We start from the raw sequence: 25,411 nt of genomic DNA on the forward strand, positions 1-25,411 counted from the left end.
ATATTCCGACGCACTTATTTATTTATCTGCAAGGGCATTTTAACCCTCACCTGCATTTTTATTCTAGAGCCTGTATGTCGAATACACAGCAACCTTAGTACAGTTGATACCCCAAAACCAAGCAGTCAAATGAAATATATGTTACAAGGCAAATATCGGAAAATAAAATACATCTCCCCCTATTCCGAAATCTACTTTGACAAGGGACTCTGATTTTTGAAAGCAAAAAATATATAATTACGTACCCTCCGAAATTAGAAGGGAGAAAAATTATTACAAATTGAGAAAAATAATGAAAGAAGCTCTACTCAAAAAAGCATTCTATAATCTCGAGGAATTTTACAGTGAAACTCTGCTATGACTTTATTCTAGATATGATTTTATTCTCAGGATGTATTATTTATATTTTATTTGCTTCTTTAGTTGATTTTTATGTGTTTTCTTTATATACCCACTCATTTTATCTATATTTGACATACTTTTGACATACTTTTGTAAATATTTAGTATATTTAAAGAAGCACTCTTTAACAATTTTTTTTCCTAATATGCTTTGTCAATAAGAACTTGATTTTTTGGGCAATAAAGTATATTTCTTTTTCTCTCTCTCTCTCTCTCTCTCTCTCTCTCTCTCTCTCCATTACTTTGATCATGGTTTTCGTAAAAAGTGTGAGTGGTCTTACTAGAGTCTGCAGCAATCAAATAGAAAATTTCGATATTTCATCCATTTTATCTCTTTTCCGATTAGCTGAAAACTCCCCTACAAATTTTAACTTACTTTGGTGGTCGAGCAACATCACATTACGTTCATTAGCTTATGTCGTCAACCTAAGGCTGAAAACTGAATGGTTCTAATAATATGACATATGGCGAAACCGGTGACAACTCCAAATTCATTGGCCACTAGAACCTTGAAGAGAAATGATCCAACTTCTGCTCTGTCATTCAAACTCCTGGTGGAATAGAATGTGCCAAGTCACTTCAACACCTCCCAGACTATCAAGGTTGCAACTGATGTTCGTGCATCTTCAGGACATGGAGGTGGAGCTCTATACATGAACAATACTCCAAAAAAGGTCTGACCTGAGCTTTATAAAGCATCAAAAGTTGCTGAAGTATGTACCTACAGTTTCCTGGTTCAGAAAAGCTTTCAAGAAGCAACCTTTGCAATTCTAGGGACATGATTATGCCAAGACATATATGAGCCCATTTTGACCCCTAACAAACTTATCGAAGCAGAAAGCGGAACTGACTGTCCTGACATTATTATATCAAGTTCGGAGTCATTTATCTTTTTGGAGAAAACTGATGCTTGGGTTTTCGTGGCATTGAAATGAACCTGGTTACTTTTACCCTAAATCGAAATCACCTCTAGATCCTCATTAAGATATGCAACCTCCTGCTGCCGGTGAAGATGTGCATCCGCAGTCGATGTCCTGGAATCTAAATAGAATGGCAAAACAAGTCTGCTGTCGTCAGCAAAGCAATACATTGGATTCTTGTTGATATACAACAAAACGAGGGCTGGAGACAATACGGATCCCTGGGAAACAATAGCGTTGATGGTAAAAGTATTCGAGAGATGTCCATCGACAGCCACTTGCAGGGAACGTTCTTTCAGGAAGCTGGAGAGCCATACAAAAAATGATCCGACAAGCCATATCATCGAAGTTTGGCTGGCACACGGTCAAAGGCCTTAGAAATATCAAGCACAACAGCTTTTGACTCTCCATGTTTCTTGATTGCATAATTCCAAATATGGGTGACATAGGATGGAAGGTCGCCTGTTGATCTTTATTTCTGAAAGCCATATTGATGATCACTCAAGATGTTGAAGCCTTCCAAATATTTAAGGATATGTTGGTTTACAACTTCCTTCATGATTTTTTATATCACTGATAGCAAAGCGACTAGTCTATAGTTATTTGGAAGATTTTTCTTGCCCATTTTTGGAAAAAGGCTGAACGCGAGCAATCTTCCAACAAGAAGAAAAAACCCTTTCTTGTAAGATAGTTTGAAGAGTCTAGTTAGTACGATTACGGGCACTCCATCAGGAGTGTTAAGCTGTTTCAAAATTCGCTTGACTAGACGTTGTTGAAAAGTAATTTCCGGCATAATGGATTCTAGAAAATCGACTGTGGACGCAAATTGTTCAACTAGTAGATTTGCTTTTTCTATAGCCGTTGTTGCAATTTAACCATTCGCTTATGTTAATGGTAGAATTGTGGATTTTGTGCAGTTTTGATTAACAGCTTTAGCAGAAGCATCTAGACCCGTCGGGATTGGCAAGCAGTTTACCCCTAATTCTCTGATTGTGGAGTTTTTTACTTTCATTTATTCTTAGTTTGCAGCTGTTGCGAGCATTAACAAACCTAGTTCGAATCCCATCATGGAATGAAAATCTCTATTAATTAAGGTAAAATATAAAATATACATTCCTCAATAACTATAAAAAAATCATGTATTCAAAATAGGCGTAGATAGAGAATTTTAGATAGGTAATAAATGGTTTTAATACGTTTCGCTGATGTTAAAAGGACCCTGCTAAGTGTCAGAAATAGTGGTTTTTGAACAACTTTTACAGGATGATACTATTTTACACATCTACTAATGAGTTGGTTCTGCTCTCTTTGACCCTCTCTGCTCATATGTCCGTTCAAATATTTGGTCAACTGTAGAGAGTATTCGTGCATTGAAGATGTCCATGAACAACTCTCCCTCCAGCAGTTGTAAACTCTGACTAAATGGTAGCACATCTGTGCTAGCACTAGCAAAGTTTTTACAATCGACAAGGACTCTCCAAAGATAATTCGGAGTTATCAAGTTATGTAGGTCATTTTGCACAGGCTGCCAAAGCTCTCTACAGATAGCTTCGAAATATGCCAGGGCTGTAGTGTCTAGGTTCAGGTACTCATGAATGTCTTTTCAGAAACTACTAAGAGCAGTCGGTGTATTATTCATAATACGTGGAGGCTCTTAGAATGAGGGAGATGGTTTCTCTCGGAACTTAAGATATTGCTTGCTTGACTGAAAGTAGTAGTTTAACAGATATACGCCGCACGGTGGGCATGAAACGCCTGTTGTCTGGCACAATGAAATTCATGTTCTCTGGCACTGTACTAGGGTCAATTCTATTTACCCTGTATCTAAACAATCTACTCAATATATATAAAAAAACGGAAAAATAATAAGTTTTGCAGATGATAATATAGTTATCTATAGCGCCAACTCTTGTGAATAATTGAAGGAAACCTCCAAAAATGACTTTCAACTGATACAAAATTGGTTTGATGCGAACATCTTCACGGTGTATGACATTAAACCAAATACCTTCCCTTCACAACTTATCAAAATCAGTTACCATTATTCGACTCACTAACCATAAACAGAAACCGAAATGACATAATCACGCTCGAGAAAGTAGCTAGCATAAAGTACCTTGTCATTAAAATGGGATCTGCAAATTAAATACTTGATTAAGAAACTGAGGATGCTACTACCGAAGTTCAAACTCCTTGAACAATTTTTAACCTTGCCTCAACTGAAAATACTTCATTACTCACTCATCTAATCGCAGCTTAGTTATGGTACTTGAAAACCTTGAAGTTTTACAGAAGAGGCTATTCAAAATTATATTTAAAAAACCAAAAAATTACTCAAGTGACTAACAATACGAGGAATATGACATGTTAGACATTAGGCCAATTCACTGTCAAACTCTACTGATTCACCAGTTTAAAAATAAAAACGATATTCAATATGGAGAATATCGCTATGACACAAGAAACAAAATTAAAATAACAAAAACGAAATCCATTAAAAAGTCAATGGGTTCTAGAAATCATTGTTATACTGCAGTGAAAGTTTATGACCTTCTTCCATATGAAACGAACCACATACAAATATTTCACAAATTTAAAACTCAAGTCATTACATGGCTACTTGTGACTCTCAGTATTACTATACATCGAACAATTGAAACACGACCGGACCCTATATAAGCCAATCAAATGAATATTAATCCCGAACAAATCATTCTCGGAGTAAAATCTTGAGTGTTGGCATATATAAAACTAAAAACGTTCATATCCAGGTATTCAGGAAATAAATATAACCTACCTATATATAGATCATACATATTTGTTATTTAGGTACACATTATTAAGAACATTATATACATTATATTCAATGAAAGATATATGCTGCAGCCCTAGCATTACTCACTGTCTGATGCTTACATTGTCAACTGTTAAATCTCCTTACTTCATGTATCAAGAACTGGATTCTTTTAGGATCAGGATTTAAGTAATAGACATGTAATTACTCAACAAACCTACAAGTACTTCGTACTTTCGGTCCTTCGTACTAGATAATCTATTTATTATTTTACTATTTATCATTATTATTACTGTTGGAGTTCGACTTGCAAACCTTCAGCAAGCTCCATAAATCTGAAACCTACCATATCACTTTATTTTTTTTTAAATAACATCACTATAAATTTTGGATTTTTTAGTGTGAAGTGACGGTGAAACACTAAAAAAAACATTCATTTAAAATAGTTTTAGATGCCTAAAAAAATCTTGCTACCATTTTTCTGTGCAACCTCGTTTTCATCCACTGGAACAACCTGCCTGAGCATGTAGTTTATGCACATAAAAGATGTTTCAACAATATTTTGGATAATTTTGTGACTATAAAAACTGATATTCATTTTCGATTGTTTCAAAATATTTCTGTTTTTGTTTCCCCATTTGAAATGTTTAAGCTGCTATACCACCTAACATATATTGAATATTAATAATAATTATAATAACAACTTTGAAGACTCTACTAAGGCCACTTTAAGAATATTTTCATTCATAGTTATAACATTAAATACTATTGTATTGTATTGAGTAACAGTTTTTTCACCATTAAGATAATGGAAGTCCGAATCTTCAATATTTATCAAGAAACATTGTCGACCACTTCCTGTTATAAGTTAATTAGTAAATTTAATCTAAAATTTAAGACATACCTCTAAAGTTACTATTTTTTGATCAATCGTAATATCCACTGCATTGAAGGCTCTCATCTTTTTATCTCCATCAATTGAATCAAGTAAACCTGCTACTTGTGATATCATATATCTGAGAACACCAGTATTACCAGAGAAATGAAGGCTTTGTCTCTGCATTATTTGACTCATACTGAGGTCTGTATATTCTGAAAGAATAATAAAAATGTTTTTTTTTTCAATTCCACAAAATACATCTAGATGCTGAAAGAGATAATAATTTGACAAAGGTATTAAATTTCACATAAAACTGTTGTATATACAGGTATAAAAAAAAGGCTTCCAATTGAATCTCCACACATTGTCTATTCCAACATATAAGAAAACCTGAAGAGTAACTTCATTCCATGTTTTCATTCAAGTTCAGGTTGATGAAAAAATATCATATTTAAAAATTATCTCATGTTGATTCGATAATTACAAATTTTATAGCAAATCTTGATGGGTGTACCACATGGTTCACATTAGGCCCTGCACTATTTCTACTGCGTTTTCAAGTCGCGTTTCACTGAGATTCCACCAATCCGGTCTGTGACATTTTTTTACATAGGGAAGGAAAGCTTTTTCTTTTGCTGGCCTAGCAGGCCACCAAACGCGGACTGCGATTCCAAGAATTGCATTTACCGGATATCCTGCGAGTGCGGAGAATCATACATCGGTGAAACTAAGGGACCATTAAAAGTTCGCATTGCCGAGCACAAGAAACACATAGCGAGGAGAAACCAGCAAATCCGGAATAGCAGAGCATGCCTGGACTCATCAACATAACATCAAGTGGGCTCAGGCTGAAATCATCCACAGGGAGGAACACTGGTTTAGGAGAAAATTCAAAGAAGCCGCATATATGTTGTCCAACAACGTATTTAGCCAAGCTAGCGTAGAGATACGTAACATAGGGAAACCTCTAATCAAGCAGGACACTCCCAACTCCTGGCAAACTGTCAGCTCCCGCTAAAAACCAATGAAGCCGAGAGAGGGAAGAGGGGATAGGTGAATGACCTATAAGTCAAGTTATTACCCGAAGACGATTGTGGACACTAATAATCTAAACGTCGTGAAGTAACTTGGTTTGGAATCTTTTAATTTTCAATTTTTGTTAATAATTTTTTTAATTTTTCAGCTCGTGTTATTAGTTCAATTTTTTTGTTTTTTTTTGGTTGCTTGTATGTTATTTCATTGTAATTTCAGTTTTTTGCCTAATGAAATTGTTTTTTCAGCTTTTTGATTTTTTTACAGATTCTTTCAGGGATTTCAAATCAATTTATATTATATTAGACAATGGAAGTCCGAAATGATGAAATGCAAATTTGTTGTTTGTTGTCCGCTTCAAACTAGTTCGAGAAATGATACTCTGAATCCTGCTCTGACACCTGTCAGATATAAACCAACGCCCTTCGTGGTATGTGCTAATAGGTGTTAGTTAGTCCATTAACCTACAGTGTTAGAAGTTGAGACTGACCTGAACGAATTGTTCTTTTAGATGATTTAAGTGAATTATTGTTATTTACGTACTGTCACGATAACATGAGTGGATTGATCCAATTCCGTGACAAAAAGTTATAATTTTATGAACGAATTGAGTTTTTCCTTATAATGTTATCTGTATTTGGTACGAAACACGTGTCAAGGTGTTAAAAATAACGATTTGGTGTTGGGAAAAAACTCCAGTATTATTCAATAAAGTATATTTCGAATTGAATTGAATAACAATGTTAATTCTTATACGGTCGGTAGCCGGGCGGTTCGACGTGAGTACTCAGTCAATCGGCCGATGTGTTCAAGCAGCAGGCAGAACGCACAATTTTCACTCACTCTCGTCCAACCCGTGTTAGGAATCACACGTTGAAAGGTAAGACCTCGTTAGTCCTTAGCTAGCACAAGTTTCGACTTCTGAGGGTTGTTGTTCGTAAGGGTGCGATAGCTGGTTAACGGAAAAAACATATTTTAAACATAATGTTATGCATATCGATACACCACTATAGGTAACAACAGACGGTTCTCAACTCAACTGAGTACCTACATTTTGTTCACCTGTAACAATGTGGGTACGCTAATCTGAAAACCAGCGAATAGACTAGGTCGATTTGGTCATTTAGCAAGTTACATCCGCAATGAATTTCCAAGGATTCCAAATAATTGAGTTTCCAACCCTTGCTTGCTTAGTGCAAAGTTTCCGTATCGTTTAGATTTGGGAACTTGTGATTGCATGCCAAGAAATGGACATTGAATAGATAGATAGATAGATTTATTGATCTCTTCGAATCATTTACATGACATGAGATAAGTCTAATAACCGTGTTCGGTTGCGAATCAGGATAAAATTACAATACATCTTAATAAAAAACGAAAAATACACCTAAAAATACTAACAATACAATAATACAATACATATTTTTTTAAACAGATATTTTTTTAAAAGTTCGTACATGTAGAGTTGGGAATATTTTTAACTAGTCTGTTCGTATTGAGAAATTTCAGCCATATTGTTCTACAAAAACACTATTACACTCCGGACACTTAAGATTATAAACTCCAGATTTCTTTATCTTATTTACTTTATCTTTGACATTGAAAAGGAAATTAAATAACCTGGCGTGTGGCCTGAATGCCACTTCCACATTGTTTTTTCTGAAAAACCCCGTAATTGTCTCTTTATTTTCTTTCTCCATACAACAGAGAGTCTGAAGCTTCGCATGAATTCAAACTTGATCATTTAGACACCAAGATTGAAAGTAAGTCTCAGAAAGCACGTCAAGAATTTCAAATTCTGAAAATCGCGATGTTCTTCCCGTGTCTGGTCCAAAATCCAGAAAAGAAAAAAAATACTTCATCTTTTCAAAAGTCTGAAATGTCGAATGACAAACTGACAAGATCCTCAGATGATGTGGTGCTGCGGGTTTTTCCGGGTTTTCCTGCAGTTGAAAAAGCAAATGCGCCACTGGAATCAATGAAGTCGCCCCGGAGTGCCAATTAATTTTTATTGTTATTTTATAATTTCCCGATGAATTATTTTGAAAAAACGATATCTCACAAATAAAATTTGTGTATGTGGAGGTTTCATTTTATTGAACTACCGATTCTAGCAAAGATAAAAAGACTTTTTACTTTCTGGCATATACAGGGTCATAGTAGGTCATAATACAAAATGAAATGTGTTTGTTATATTGAAAATAAACTATAAACTATGTAAAATTTCATGAACATTCCCTTTCTTCATTATGAAATCTACTGGGGGTTTACTAAAAATTGAACCATTTCACAGATCTTTGGGGTAGTGATTTTGAAACCGTAACACTTTATAAATGCCTAGAAAGGAACTGAAGAAATGCTTTAACAAAGTAGGAATCGACTTTAAATACAGGGCTACTCATTGAGCACTGTCCATTAATTAGTTTTAATCTTCCTCTTTGAAGATGATCACTTGGTGATCGAAACACGTGTCAAGGTGTTAAAAATAACGATTTGGTGTTGAGAAAAAACTCCAGTAATATTCTTAACTGTCCATTAAGAGAACATCTAAGGACAGAATAGGGTTGTACAACGGGGACTTCAGCTGCAGACAATTCAATGACATATACTGCCTGTAATATTTTATGCAAGTTAAATTTCTTGAATTTTACAAAAATCTGAAAAATTATCTTCTGAATCTGACTTTATAAAGTAAATAGTATAGCTAATGTTTCATCGTGTATACATTCAGAAAATTTCAACAATGTTAGCATTAAACTGATCTACTACTGATGATACTAATCATAACTCTAACCCACTGAAACTGAATGTTCTGACAATTTTAATAAAAGTTAATTTAGAAGTTGAAAATTAATAACTTTTGGGCAGTGGTAGTCAAGATTAAGGACCAAATTTGAAAATTTGATGAATGATGATGAATAACGAATATCCACTGGTGGCAATGGTTCAACTTTATTCATGATAAATTTAGGTAAGTCAAATCATGTTACTCCTGAAAGAAGTATATTAATGAAATTATCTGGAAAGACAAATAATGATTCAACTGCATCTAGGACATTATTTTTCAAGACTTTTTAAAGGCATATTGGATTTTTTTTCATTACTGAAGAAACACATTTAGGTAGATTTTCTGGGCAGTGGCCCATGTTCATATCTCTCATCATCAAAGACGAGAAGTTTTAGACCAATTAGGTTTCCAAGTGACATTTTTATGCCTTCTTTTTGTTAATATTTTGCATCAAAGATTTGAAACCATTTATCATCTCGTGAGTAGCAGTTGTGAATTCCCTGATAACCTCGGTAGTTGTCATGTTATCAGCTTGTTCTTCCACTAGTAACATCATGAATATGAATGATGTTTTTCATTAAAATTTTCGGGTAGTTCAGTAGTGCTCCTCTTCATACTTTTATTTTTTGAATTGATTTACTCTTGACACCGCACCTTTCAATACTTACACTTTCATATAACTTTTTCTATTTCTGAAGGAGCTTGTAGTTCAAATAAATAAATACGTTTCTAGTTTGCTTGGCTCAAAATTTTATTGCGATAAAACTTGGTTGTTCCCACTGTCTTTTACAGCGTATATTTAAAAAAAACTGAACAAATTATTGCAAGGTAAACAGACAACAGTGTTCCAGGCCTGTAACAGGCCTTCAAAAGAAAATAAGATTTTTCGATTTTCGTTGGTAAGAGAGAAATAAAAAGCTTTACGTGAGTTTTTTAGCGAAAACGACTCAGAAATGGTCCAATGTTAGTTTTCATGTTGAATTTTATTAGTTCAGACTTCCATTGCCTAATATGAACTAAAATTATTTGAAATTCGTGAAAAAATCAAATTAAAAAGAATAGCTAAAAACAATTATATTAAGCAAAAAAACCCTGAATTGAAATTACAATAAAATCAAATACAAGCAAAAATTAAACAATTAAAAAGAAATAAAAATTGAAAGAATTCAAGTCAAGTTACTTCACGAAGTTTCGTTTGTTAGTATTCACAATTGTCTTCGGGTGATGACTAGACTTATTCCTCTGAGAAATGACTAGTTGTAGGTCATTCGAGTGCTTTCACCTATCCCCTTGTCTCTTCTCTCCGCTTCACCGGTTTAGCGGGAGCCGACAGTTTGGCGGAGGTTGGATTAGTTGGTTTAGGAGAAAATTCAAAGAAGCCGCAAAAATGTTGTCCATCAACGCATTCAGCCAAGATAGCGTAGAGATACGCAACATATGAAAACCCATAATCAACTCCCGCCAAATGGTCAGCGGTCAGCTAGACCGGTGAAGCGGAGAGAGGGAAGAGAGGATGGGTGAAAGCACTCAAATGACCTATAAGTAGTATAATCTCTTGGAGGAATAAGTTCAGTCATCACCCGAAGACGATTGTGCATAATAACAATCGAAACGTAGTGAAGTAACTTGGCTTGAAATATTTTAATTTTTGTTTCTTTTTCATTGTTCAATTTTCGATTGTGGCTTGTATTTTATTTTATTGTAATTTCAGTTCAGGACGTTTTCTTAAAAAAAAAATATGTTTTTCCGTTAATCAGCTTTCGCCCCTCATACGAACGACAACTTTCAGAAGTTGACAAACTTGTGCGAGCTAAGGACCGTGTTAGGAATCACACGGTTGCAGAATCAGTCCAGCTTCAACCAGATAAATTATCTCGAGAAAAATATCTGGTCGAGGCAGGAATCGAACCCACGACCTTCCGATCGTGAGTCGGGCGCACTACCATCGCGGCCATTTTTAATTTTTTTTGATTTTTTCAGGGATTTCATATAATTTTCTATCATATTAGACAATGGAAGTCCGAGCTAATGAAATTCAATTGGTCCAATATCTCACTTCGATACGCGTATCTTTTGAGAAGTATTTTCTCGAAGAACAGAATACAAAAATGAAAGTGAATTCATGGATTCAAAATCCTTTTTCACCCAACTTGCGAAAGCCCAAAAGTATAAGAATCTCTTTTATAAATGTCATCAGACACAAATATGGAGTCATTGTTCAAAACGACGCCTCTCAACTATTTTGGGTCAGAATCAGTGATGAATATCATATACTTGCCGAAATGGCACTGAATATTCTTTTCCCGTTTTCAACAACATATTTGTGCGGAACAGGATTCTCAACCAATATGTCTTCGCCCAATCATGTCGCTGGAATTGCAAGGCTGCTTCTCAAAATCTGCTCCGAACCAGAAAACTGTACACACCTCAGCAACTTTTGATGCTTTATAAAGCTCAGATCAGAGCTTTTTTGGAGTATTGTTCACATATATAGAGCTACGCCCCTAATCATACCCTGAAGTTGCTGAATTCCATACAGAAAAGAGCCATCCGCCTGATTGGAGACCCAAACATCACTTGCAACCTTAATAGTCTGGAAAATCAAAGAAAGATTGGAGATTTGTCTCTAATCTATAGATACTTTCACGGGAAGTGTTCAAGTGACTTGGCACATTTGATTCCACCAAGAGCGGTACATAACAGAAATACGCACGGATTCTGACTGATCATCGTTTCGAGGTTCAACTCAGTACACCTCGAACTTAACCGTTTAAACTCTTTCATTTGGAGAACGGCGTTTATATGGAATAAACTTCCTGAGAACGTTTTTCCAATTGGATTTGGTCTCCAGCGATTCAAATCCAATGTGAATCACTACTTTCGCACAGGCACCGCTCTAAGAGCGCCTTACGGATTTTACTGTGGTGCTTGTGTTTTTCCCTCAAAAAAATATCAGAAATACGCGACGGACTGTGGCTGCTCATTGTTATACGCGACGGACTGTGGCTGCTCATTGTTTTGAGGTTCAACTCAGTACACCTCGAACTTCACTGTTTAAAAACTCTTTCATTTGAAGAACTGCGTTTTTGTGGAATAAACTTCCTGAGAATGTTTTTCCAAATAGATTTATAATCTGCAGAGATTCAAATCCAATGTGAATCGCTGTAAGGCATCGCTGTAAGGCATCGCTCTTAGAGCGACTTGAGAATTTTCCTGTAGTGCTTGTTTTGTCTTTAAAAAAACCTATTCAGCCATGGAAACGAAATACCGCAATAGACTCGACACCGAATCTGATATGAGACTTCAACTGTCTTCTAGCAGACTTAGGTCTGTTTATTTTTCATCAATTTTCATCTGTTTATTTTTCATCAATTAAGTTGATATTAGTATCAACTTAATTGATGAAAAATAAACAGTTTCATACCTTCCATTAGTTAGATTTTTTTTAATAACTTCTATTATTATACTTATTTAAGTAATTAATAAGTAACTACTGTTATTACTGTGTTTATTAATAAAGAATACACTTTTAAAAACTATTGTTTTATTGTAGGGTTCCGTCAAGTATTTTGCTTTCCAAAAGGTTTCCGTCACAAAAACAGTTTGAGAACTGCTGATATAGAAGAATCATACTCTGTAGATAGTAATAGATCCTAATTGGAAGAATATAATGTTTCTTTGGTCAATAAAACTGACTCTCTACCTTCAATTTTGCTAATATCCATTCCTCAATTTGAGTTATATAAAAATTCTCCAAAACGAGGAAAGTAGTTTCTTACTGTTTTAAGATATTTAACCTTTCACAATATGGAAAGGAAACAAAGCTGAATCAATATAGAATCTTCTTCAGATTGTAGAACGAAATATACCTGAAAAGACAGCAAGTATCAGTTATAAAGTTGTAATAATTGCCATTATAAGGGAAATGGAGAAGGTTAATTTAATTTCTTGAAAATAAGAATTCATTTGTGAACAGCATCTCTCTGCCGGGTCAGTTCAATATTTAGATAAGCATTTTCGCGATTACATTTTAACGGTCACATTGAACCCAGTGGCAGAAAACCGGCTCATGATGACTTAGCGTCTGGAGGAATATAATATATGATTGTAAGACTTTGTCGGTTTCGCCGTCGCCACGTAAGTTAGAGTACCCAAATACCGTATACATTACATGTGTCCATAATGACGTTTCTTAGGAACGATTGAAAAACCGCTGACCCAAGGTCTAGCGGGTAATTGTGTTGACTCGGAAAAGAGCCGCCATAACTAAATAGGCAGAACCACATCTTATCAAAAACAGAGGGTGACCAATAACGTGCGATGAAAAATAAAATAAGTTTTAAATGGGAAGGGTAATGGAAAATAATTTAGCAAGACCGTAGGGAATGACCAATCACGGAAAGTTAAGAGAAAGAACTTATTTTTCGTTAAAGACGGTACTGGGGGTTCGGAGGTTGCGGAGGACCGAAAAGAACGATGACGACGAGGAGTTAGGGGAACGCGGCGGTCAGTGGAAGACGGGTAGTCAGCGGGACTCCGGGCGATAAATGGTAGTCAGAGGGATACGGGAGTAAGCGGAATAAAAATAGTTAGAAATACTGATTTCTAGATACCGGGGGCGACGGAGTGAATCTTGCGGTATAGTGGCGTTAGGCCGGTGAATTAAATAATATTTTGGTGTTTTGGTTTGTGGCATTAGCCAGGGTTACGGAATCAGGACTGGATAGGACGGACCTATCACAGGCGCAGCTAGGGTAATCGAATACACCAGGATAAACGGAGTATCGTGAGTCAAATTTTAAATTGTACTAACACCCATGTAGTTTTATTGAGAGAGGTTGTCACCTTGAACTTTATTCTTGGGTTTGGTTATTTTGAGGCATTGAAGTTGAAAAGAATGACAAGGAAATTAAACCACTTCCTCCTTGGCTTAGAGTAAAACTCCAATTGATATATAAGTGATAGAAAGTCAATATTAGTACGGCTGCCAGGCAAGCCTATAAAAAGTTTTTATTATTTTGGTCATTATTTTGATAGAATTTCAGGTATAAGGTGGAAGCCTACCTTACAGGCAATACAATTTAATGTGTTTTTGAGCTGATAACGAGTTATCTAATTTTTGTATAGTATTTATTATAGGAGGGATTTGTGGTACGAACAATTCTGTTTCTTCGGGTTTCTTGTATTTTATTTTTATATTCAAGTGGTTTATACGGTTTTCTTTTCATTTATTTGTATATATATATATATATATATATATATATATATATATATATATATATATATATATATATATATACGGTTTTCTTTTCATTTATTTATATATATATATATATATACAAATAAATGGCTCATTGTGGAGGCTCATAATTGCAGTATTGCAATTATGAGCCTCCACAATTTACCATCGTGTAAAGAGTAGATATATATATATATATATATATATATATATATATATATATATATATATATATATATATCTACTCTTTACACGATGGTAAATTGTGGAGGCTCATAATTGCAATACTGCATACTGCAATCTATAACTTTGTTAAATTTTGGTAACAATTATTCATTTTTTTTTTAATATATCTATAACCGCACATTTCTCTTTTATTGGCTCGTTAAATTGAGTAAGTCCCTGTCCTATAGAATAATTAATCGGCCTTCAGCTGATAAAATTAAGCTTCAACCTCAACAGGAGGAATTTCAAAAGGGAAACCCTCAGTGTAGTTAAGGTTCAAAAGACCAACCTTCGTGCGTTTGGCACGAGTCCAGCAGCCCTACGGAATGGTGATATATTGGTGACAGATGGAGGACAGTAAATAATTAAATTTGATACTAAGTACAGTAATAATCTGGACTAACACCCCAGGTATTACATTTGGTGACCTAGCGGTGGGATAAGCAGAGACTGTCTCTGCTAGAAACTTAATTACACTGAGTGCCGAGATTCAAAAGAATTAGGTGAGTAGTGAGAATTTATGTATGTTTTAAAAGTTATTAAATAGGACAAGGCGGCTTCAAATACTAAAATTTATGGACACTTATTATAAGTATTGGGAAGAAATGAATTGAGTTGATAGCGTTGACGGGAAGTATTTGTTATATGTGGACAGCCTGAAGTGATAGGAAATTTAAGGTCTCACAGAGTAGACAGAATTATTAGTTACGTTGATTTGAATTCACTTGAGAAGGAAATAAAGCAGTAATCAGTCAATATTAGTAGGTTGAGGATATATACTGGGTGTATCCGCTAAAGCATCAGGGAAAATAATTTTATTTTTGTTTTGCTATATAGAGTATACAGGGGGAGAGAGATAAGTTGGGTTTGAAGTTAAAAAAAAGTTGAGAGGGCACTGATAACTTTTGTTAAAGTATCCGGGAATGATAATTAGGCTTTAAAGTAGTTCAATAAAGTCGGTGAAGGAAAGTTAGAAGATAGAAAGCTCTGTGGGGCTTTAAATATATTGAAGTTGAGTTAAAATTCCTGACAGCAACGGCAAATAAAATTCATTTTGTTTGAATGAAATATTTTTGAATTGAGGAAAAAGATAGAGTGAAGCTGAATAAAATATATAAGTATCGAGATTTTATGTTCATTGTTCCAAATTTAGACGAGGTTACTGGGAATTAGATTAGTTCTCACAGAATTGTTGGAATGTTCTAGAAACATTATGGTTGCCTAGTAAAAAGTTAACAAGGTACTGGGTGACATAAATACAGTTTACTGTTAGTAAAAAGTGCATACAGAGGGAGTCATTGAATGTTTACGTTGTGGTTTAAAGTTGAGTTACTGTATTTAATATACAGGGGAGTTAAATAAAATAATTTTCTGGGGTCCATTTATTCAGGTTGGTTGTTTTAATTATTTTAATTTATTTTTCTTGGGGTATATCGGTTAGTGGGTCAAACCTACATGGGACGCAAAGTTAAATTTGAATGATATTGAAGAGTTCTTGATTTTTTTTTTATTTTAGTATAAGACTATTGGGCGAAAATTAGGTGTACTATAGTAGGAGATGTCAAACTTGAGGATTTTTTTTTTATATATAAATACAGTATAAAGAATTGGGAATACAACAATTGTTAAAAGCCATTGCTGTCTAAAAGGAAGTGAAGATTAAGTAGAAGTTTTAATTGCATTTGAGAACATAGAAAATTAGTTCAGGCTGTATTTCAGGCGTCGAAGAAGCCACAAAGGTAGGAGATTTCTTTTTGTTGATTTTTGTGTATTGTGTTGCATAAGTATATTTTTTATTTTGAATAAAATGGTGAACACCTCTCAAAATACTACTAACGCTCCAAATATGAATACGCCACCTATCATGGTAAGGGCACCCGCCATGTACTCGCTAGGAATGATAGCGACTACTCTGAAGGATTTTTCGGGAAAGAACGCCGGAAAATATTTCGAGAAACTCGAGATGCGAGCAAAGCTAGACGAGTGGTCGGAAGACCAAACTTTAAAATTGTTTAAATTCAAACTGATTGGCGAGGCCTATAACTTTTTTAAGTCCGAACCGGATTTGGACACATTAACTTTTTTTGAATTAAAATCGCGGATGCTTTCCAAATTTTCACCTTTCAGGCTACCGGGGGAAAGCCAATATAATCTAAGCAGGTGTTATCAGCGACATGATGAGGATGTCTCATCTTTTTGTACGCGGTTACGGATTTTGGGAGCTAATTTACTGAAAGAAGATTTGCAAGGGGCTACTACCGAACAAGAGGCGGGAATTAAAAAAAAGAATAAAGATTTAATACTCAGTCAATTTAAAATGGGATTAAGAAAGGATTTAATGAAGGATACTGGCATTTTACTGCTACAAGAATCGGATTTGGACCTGGAAAAAGCAGAACGGCTGGTTAAACTCCAGGAAACAATAATACTTATGTTACAGGGAAGGAACAGCAACTCGAAAATTTCAGGAGTGGAAAATTAAATTGAAGGAACGCCGCTAAGGAATCGGGACGTTTACGATAAGGAACGTTCAACAAATATGGGGCCTAGGAAATTCCCTTCGCCAAGAAATTCACAAGGATGTTATAATTGTGGACAAAATGGACACTGGGCAAGAGAATGCAGGTCCGGAATAAGAAGTCATCCTCAGAGGAATACCGCATTTTTTATATGTCATCGAGAAGGACACTGGGCCAAAGAGTGTCGGAAAGCGGATGGCAATTCAAGAGAAATGAATAATCCACCCCAAAAAGGAAGAATAGGAAATAATGGAAGAGATAAGACGGAGACACGGCTTCCTAGAGAATGGAGACCATCAACGGGGGCGATACCCAAACAGGGGCATTCAACACCTAGACGGGGACCTGCATCAGAAAATCCACGCAACAGTAATTTAAACTAATAAGGCCAACCTCTTTCTGCCAGGACAGAGGCCGTAAACAAGAAGGGTGGCAGAATATCATGAAGAGAAGTTTTTCAAGGGAAGACAATGTAATGAAGGGGGAAACGAGACGAGGACAATGGGTGATGGTCATACCGGAGGTGACAACAGAATCGGGGAAGCATATAGCATTTAGTACGCATGACGATGAATGGAAAACGGGGAAACTGCCTCGTAGACACGGGAGCTGCTGTGACCCTAGTGAAGCGAGGGCTAGTCAAGGAAGAAGAAGTTGATAAACGAGGGGCTGAACATTACCATCTAACAACTGTAACGGGTCATTTTCTTAAAACGGGGATCTACAAATCTATGGATCGAAACGGAAAATAAGCAATGGTGCAGAAAATGGACAGCAAAAGTATGCGAGGACGAAACTCTGGGGAATGCTCACATAATTTTAGGAAGAGATTTCCTGTCGGCAACTCAGGCTCACGTTATTTACGGTAAAGAACAAGGGCTTAAACTTGGAAGGACACTAGTGAGATTTCTCTCACATGAGGAAGAAACGTCAGGAAATCAGTTTGGCGAGAAGAGAATCGGAAAAATTACGGACGCTCCTTACAGGAAAGAGCATATGAAGATTGCAGGGAAGACGGCGTCAAGAAATGGGAGATGCCCAGGATACATTAATGAAAGAAGAGGAATGTGGAGCAAAACTGGGAGAGACCCGAAAACTTCGAAATTTGAATGGAAAAATTGGTTAGGAATGGTGAGAAGATTTTTTGAAAATTGGAGAAGAACTATTCAACCGACTAAAAGCAGCCGCAAGAAAGAAGCATTTAAAACGCAATGGAAGACCCCAGAAGTGGGGAGGAACAACTTAGTAGATAACATGAGGGAGAGCGTGGCCAAGAGAACAGTAGATAAGCTAGGAGGATACGGGGTCAACAAAAGGAATCAGGAAGTGGAAGTCACAACGACATGTGAAGCCAAGGAAACCCCCACCGAGAAAAAATTTATTAGGAACCAAGAAGTCACTGAGAGTAGTAAGGAAGTCGTGATAGGCCAGATACAAGGGGGAGAAAATAATAATGTGAAAATGGGATTGAAGAAGAATGACGCTGACGAAGCGACTAGTGGGAAGAAGAAAGAAATAAACGAAATGGGCCAGCGTATGGACCCAAGGAGAAACCCCCAAGATGAATTGGATGTCCATATATTGTTGGAACAAGAAGTAGTTGTGCCAGGCCGGTACGAGGCCATGGTACCCGCCATTTTGGCAAAGACAGGAAGAGGTGCGAGTTGCGAGCCAATCGACCTCGGATTGAAACGAGTACGCGTAGCTAACGCGGATACAGATAATACAGTACGACTCTGGATTAAGGTGGTGAATGAGTCCACTAAGGGCATCGTACTGGAGAAGAGTCGGGCCGTTGCGAAATTGACAATGGAAGAAAAAGTAGAAGAACAGTTCGAAAGTCAGAAACGAGCTGTAGAAGACAAGAGTAGTCAAGTAGAAGAGAAAAATCGAGTCTCAACTGATTTAGATAACCAGTTACAACAGAAGAAGCAACATTTGAAGGAAGCACAAAGCCTACTACGGAGAATAGAAGAAAAGGCTGTCGCATTACTGGAGCCGAAGGAAACGATGGTGAACCCTGGGAGCATAGTGAATAAGGTACATGAAGAAATGAAGGCTTTGTTAGAAGGTGTACCGATGACGGAACCACTGACAACCAACCCAGCTTTCGATCGAAAAGAAAAGGAACTGAAACAGCTGAGCAACGCTGAAAATGAAGAGACAGACCAGTCCGCAGTAGCGCACGCAGAACGAATGGACGAAGACGATAGAACCATAGAGCCAGTAGAGCTGCGTCACAAGAGATGGGAAACTGATATTATCCTAGAAGGAAAGAAAATTGAAGATATTCCACAGAGTAGCGAAACTATAGATGGAAATAAATATCTGAATGCGGCCTCAAATGACGAAAAAGATGAAAACAAAGGGTCGAGGAAGAAAAATGACCAAAAAGGAAAACAGCAGAACACGAGAGAACAGATGGATGAGCCGAAAGAGAAGAAGTCAATTGCTACTAAACTAGGGGAGAAATTGAAGAAGAAAAATCCGAAAAATGAGGTGGAACCAGAAAAATCAGTAGATGAGCTGAGCCAGTTCGAGAACACACCCCACCAGGGAAACTCAAAGTCACGAAATAGCACGTCAAAGCCGAGATGGGAGACGGACAGCATGATAGAAAAGAGAGTTTATGTCAATACGCAAAATGCAAAAAATTTCGATAACTTCAACAGGAATACGAAAAAGCATAAGTTCAGAGTAGGAGACAAAGTACTGATACGGACAATGACAGAATTTACAGAAGACTTTTTAGGGCCATATAGAATCCTAGATATGGTCACGCCCGTCACGTGCCGAGTAAGAAAATGTGGAGAAAGGGAAGAACGAGTTGTACATGTGAACAGGATGGTAGAATCAATTGGGAGATTCAAGGAAGAAGAGGATGAGGGCCGAAAGCAAAAACTTGAAAAGAGTAAACAAAAATATACCACAGAGGATTCAGAATCCGAAGTGAGCAATGGAACTGGAAGTGAAGAGGAAATGGAGGGGGATAACCAGAAGAAGCGAAAAAATAAACCCATCAGGACACCGGCTGTGTGGCCGCGGTATATTCCGATCACGTTAGACCCAACTATGAAGGAAAGTAGTGAAGAAGAGTACACAGACGAAGAATCGTTTATAGACGATGGTCTATGAGGATGAGGCGACCACATTGGCATACACCGTAAATTGTGCACATTGAAATACGCTCTGCAGATAGGGGCGCTCGAATACTACTGCCGGTAAGTATCGACCGTGGGGGTAGGAGTCCCACTAAACGGATACTATTTCTCCCGTCATATCGTTTGTTTTCATCGCACACGATAGGATGGTAGAGGTTATTGGAGCTCTGTAGGATGGACGCTCTGCAGAGGGGGCAAGAGAATACATCTGCCGGTGAAAGGATCGACCGTCGGGGTAAAAGTCCGCTAAAACAGATACCACTCCTCCCACCGCAGCGCTAGCTGATCCCAATTCATTCATTTTCATTCTCTTTACCAGGGAGAAGCAAGGGAGTTGTTCTGTTCCCTAAAGGCGGAGTCAGGACATAGTCCTAGGTTAAAGCTAGTAGTAAGTCCCATAAGTCAATAATAATAATAATAATCAAATAAATAATTGAATTGGGGAATGTACTTACTTACAAAAAAAAATGCGGGATTAAAGTAGATGCAAGAATAATAAGGGGATATTCAGGGGGTGGACTTTGATTCAGTTCAAGTTAGAACAAACTTCTTAAGGGACGATAATATGAGGACTATATTTCAGAAATAAAAAGGGAGCGAGTTTATAACAACAGTTTTGTTCACGGGTCAGTTCGGGAAAGGATAAACGGATACAATCAATAGGGCAGGTCAAGGGTAGATAGTAAGATACCAATGAATCATGGGAAAGGTAGTAAAATAACAGGGGCGATAAAATAGTGAGGAGAAAAGGGTTTTATAATAATATGTTAAATCCAGAGGGGCGGGGTACCGGCCGTAACAGGTACTAGATCTTTTATAAAGCGTGCTTTGACACACCTTGGGTTGGTAGGCAGCCATCCCTGTTCACCGACTGGAAGGGGGAAAAATTTTTTTTCATTTGTCGGGGAACAAGAATTAGAAATTCAATTACGTCTTGTGGAATTTAATTTCGGTTTTCCGAAACGCCATGTTGAGATGTACCACGACACATGATGTACCTGAGTCATCGTATTAATTATAAAGTTTCAGTCAGGTGGGGACTATAATCTCACTGGGTACGATAATCGTTCCCTGGCTAAAACCAGAAATAGAAATTCTTGTAGATTCACGTTTTGGTGACCTTGAGAAACCTCAACCGCTGGGCCTCGGTGGAAAGGGTCGACAGGGGTTTTTCAACATATATGGGTGGAAAGAGAAATATGACAGTATCTTCACCTCTTTACTGTTCACGGATTACGTGAACTTGGAGTTATTCGAAAAGGATAGTTCCTAAATCTACCGATCATAGTAGATGTATAACGTGGAAGATTATGCAAATAGGGCATGAGATTAGAAGTAGGGAATACCGAAAAAGGAGGGCGCGAAAGTAGGAGGGAAGGTCTTAATAAGGGAATATTGCGAGATGATCTAGGATCTCGATATTGAATATCGTGACGATGATCTGCCGTAGAAATGGGTAGGTAGGATAACATATGAAGGACACTTTGTCAGAAATCAAATTGCCTTGGCCTCCAATCAAGAAATATGTTATTGAAGATACTCAAGATTTTAAACACTATTTAGAATAGATATGTCACGAACAATTGCCTTGATATTTTTATGTTTGTTTTATGCATTTTTATTATGTGCTGTATGATAGGGTCATTGACATAGACTGTTGTATACATTTGGCAAAGTTTTGATTTCTCCACAGGGCAAAATCGAATAAAGAAGACACCCGACAGAAGGATGGACCTCATCAGGCTCCTCATCATCAGTACGGGAGTAACCTTGTTCATGATGTCAAACTTCACCCAGGTGAAATTCCTCATCGCCTACAATTGTGACGACAAGGCGACCGAGATATCAGCCATATCAATTCGCGATGTCGCGGAGTGCCCCGAAACCCAGACTGCATATCAAAGCGAGTCGGGAAAAGTGTCCGTATTACAAAGAGACAAAATTTCTTTTCAACATGTGTGGACTTGTTTAATCGAAGTCACGCGAGTAATTATGCATTGTGGAATGCATAGCCACAGTTCAATAGTGTCCGGGGGAATACTGAACTATGTAAACCGCATAGGTGCTGACGAATGCCGCAACGCGCATCGTTATCGATCCTTAATCATTCATCACCAGAAGATTGGAGACCTTGCAGCCAATGGTACTACTACAGCATCCCTCACTTTAGAAGGACTAGTAAACGCCGACGGATCCTGTGAAGGAACCACCTACCATGAAAATGGGCAATCATGGAAAAGTATCATTATTCTAGCCACGGTAAAAATCCGACTAATGGACTACGAGGCCAAAATCAAATTAGACGAGAATGAAATAGTTTTAACGGGTAACGTAGTATGCCCCTATTTAAAAGGATATTGTTTTGACCCCAGCGTAGGCGAAGCAATGTGGGAGACTAATCCCCTACGGACCTGTGAAGACAAACTTAGCCTCTTATATAGTGGCCAAGCCGATAAGATAATCAACCAAATCACCACAGAACGACTGATAGTAGTTGAAAACAATGCGAAAGTCTTCGCAGTTACTCTGATAAAGAGAGTCAACGTATGTAATATGGAATTATGGCAAACGGAACATCCTCGTATAATAGTTGCGGAAGAAACCTCACAATATTTTAATCTCAAACCAAAAGTTGATATACTCCCGCACAATGCCGATCTAATGGCTTACGTAAACAGTAAGTTTCTATACGTGGAACAAGCCTACAATCGAAAGATCGATCAACTATATACCGACACTGCTCATAGGAGATGTCTAACACAGCGAGAAATTTTACGCACCAGGCTTTTACTGGCACCTTTGGCGCCCAGTACCCTGAGCCAACTCGTTAAGGAGAATGGAGGCTATATAAAAAGGGTATTAGGAGAAATCTTATACATTATGAGATGTATACCCAGGACCGTAGAAATCTACAGGACCAATAAATGCTATAATGAATTACCCATAGTGGTAAATAACCGAACCAAGTTTATGGCACCGGTTACTAGGATTATACAAGAACATGCCGAAGAGGTAGATTGCAATGGGTTGATGCCACCCTTGTATTTCATTGACGACCAATGGATTGGATTAACTCCATACCCCATAGAAAAACACGCTCCAGAAGAGCTTTCCTCAGAAGTAGAAAATAAACTCAATTTCTACCCGATACAACCTGTTGGAGCGTTAGGAATTTACACCCAGGAGGAGATTAAGAGTGCCCAACGCATAATCGCTTTCGGAAATGAACGAAAAGCGGTGGAGAATATTATAGTGAGACGAGTAGCAGGCCTGGAAACCACAGGACAAGGATTTTCCACAGTAAATCTATTTGATATAGAGGAAATGGAGAAATTAGCCCATAACACGATGCAGCAGATTTGGGGATGGTTCACTGACATAGGGCTCTTTATGAGTGGACTCATGGGATTTTATGCTGTTTTTAGAATAATCAAATACGCTTTGGGAGTGGTATTGAATGGAATTCATATTTACCAGACAGTAGGATGCGGAGTAATGATACTGGCCAGTCTATGGAATACCTTAACTATGTGGGTATCCCACAGATACCAGAAAGTAGTAGCACAGGACATAACCGAACCAAGAAGGGACGAAGAAGCCTACCTAGAGGAAGCAGATGTACCCCCGAGACTGTATCCTCGAGTACCCCACTCACAACACTGGACCGACGAGTCCAACCAGGAAACCCAAGGAGCGAGCCAGGCCTTGCGAACCGACTTGCCGTAAATCTAAGTGAGACATCGTGTCGCGGTCCGAATCTGAGTTAAGACGAACCCAGACATAAACTTTTGCACTCTAATTTCATGAAATGTGTAATAGCGGGGTCGCTCGCAAGTACAAGGCGAGCTGACCATTACGACCGAGATCGTTGCAACCACGACATTACTGTACCCACGTATGGATCGGGCCGTATCCAGTAGCAGAGTAGCAGCAAGTCCTGGGCCGTCAAGGACTGAGTGAAAAAGTTACTTCTCACATCACACAGCACCACACCATACCACAGCAGGCAACGGAGCCTCACTGATAGCTGCAGTGCGCGGGTTTAAACGCGAAACTTTTGTCCGCCGACAATTTAGTCGAAACCTTTTGTTAGGCTTAAGATGAATGAACCCTTATTTTGAACTTGATATTGTAGATTTAGTTATTTGAAAAGTTATGGCACTGTATGCCCAGAACTTTTACGAAGGGGGAAGTGGTGTAATAATTGCCATTATAAAGGAAATGGAGAAGGTTAATTTAATTTCTTGAAAATAAGAATTCATTTGTGAACAGCATCTCTCTGCCGGGTCAGTTCAATATTTAGATAAGCATTTTCGCGATTACATTTTAACGGTCATATTGAACCCAGTGGCAGAAAACGGGCTCATGATGACTTAGCGTCTGGAGGAATATAATATATGATTGTAAGACTTTGTCGGTTTCGCCGTCGCCATGTAAGTTAGAGTACCCAAATACCGTATACATTACATGTGCCCATAATCACGTTTCTTAGGAACGATTGTGAAACCGCTGACCCAAGGTCTGGCGGGTAATTGTGTTGACTCGGAAAAGAGCCGCCATAACTAAATAGGCAGAACCACATCTTATCAAAAACAGAGGGTGACCAATAACGTGCGATGAAAAATAAAATAAGTTTTAAATGGGAAGGGTAATGGAAAATAATTTAGCAAGACCGTAGGGAATGACCAATCACGGAAAGTTAAGAGAAAGAACTTATTTTTCGTTAAAGACGGTACTGGGGGTTCGGAGGTTGCGGAGGACCGAAAAGAACGATGACGACGAGGAGTTAGGGGAACGCGGCGGTCAGTGGAAGACGGGTAGTCAGCGGGACTCCGGGCGATAAATGGTAGTCAGAGGGATACGGGAGTAAGCGGAATAAAAATAGTTAGAAATACTGATTTCTAGATACCGGGGGCGACGGAGTGAATCTTGCGGTATAGTGGCGTTAGGCCGGTGAATTAAATAATATTTTGGTGTTTTGGTTTGTGGCATTAGCCAGGGTTACGGAATCAGGACTGGATAGGACGGACCTATCACAGGCGCAGCTAGGGTAATCGAATACACCAGGATAAACGGAGTATCGTGAGTCAAATTTTAAATTGTACTAACACCCATGTAGTTTTATTGAGAGAGGTTGTCACCTTGAACTTTATTCTTGGGTTTGGTTATTTTGAGGCATTGAAGTTGAAAAGAATGACAAGGAAATTAAACCACTTCCTCCTTGGCTTAGAGTAAAACTCCAATTGATATATAAGTGATAGAAAGTCAATATTAGTACGGCGGCCAGGCAAGCCTATAAAAAGTTTTTATTATTTTGGTCATTATTTTGATAGAATTTCAGGTATAAGGTGGAAGCCTACCTTACAGGCAATACAATTTAATGTGTTTTTGAGCTGATAACGAGTTATCTGATTTTTGTATAGTATTTATTATAGGAGGGATTTGTGGTACG

The 25,411-nt window shown here is 37.5% G+C and overlaps 1 protein-coding gene across 3 annotated transcripts in view; it reads right to left on the reverse strand.

Annotated features, from left to right (window-relative positions):
- The window catches only part of Cpsf73 (Cleavage and polyadenylation specificity factor 73), a 174,168-nt gene that overhangs the window by 8,960 nt on the left and 139,797 nt on the right, over positions 1 to 25,411 (reverse strand). For all 3 annotated transcript variants that reach the window (XM_074186075.1, XM_074186073.1, XM_074186074.1), the window contains exon 12: positions 5,020 to 5,207. In XM_074186075.1, the coding sequence (XP_074042176.1) occupies positions 5,020 to 5,207 (188 nt within the window). The remainder of the gene's footprint in view (positions 1 to 5,019; positions 5,208 to 25,411) is intronic.

The sequence above is a fragment of the Leptinotarsa decemlineata genome, unplaced genomic scaffold (assembly GCF_025532065.1).
Source record: "Leptinotarsa decemlineata unplaced genomic scaffold, Ldec_3_MD MMD2_tig00078422_RagTag_RagTag, whole genome shotgun sequence".
In the NCBI taxonomy this organism is placed as follows: domain Eukaryota; kingdom Metazoa; phylum Arthropoda; class Insecta; order Coleoptera; family Chrysomelidae; genus Leptinotarsa; species Leptinotarsa decemlineata.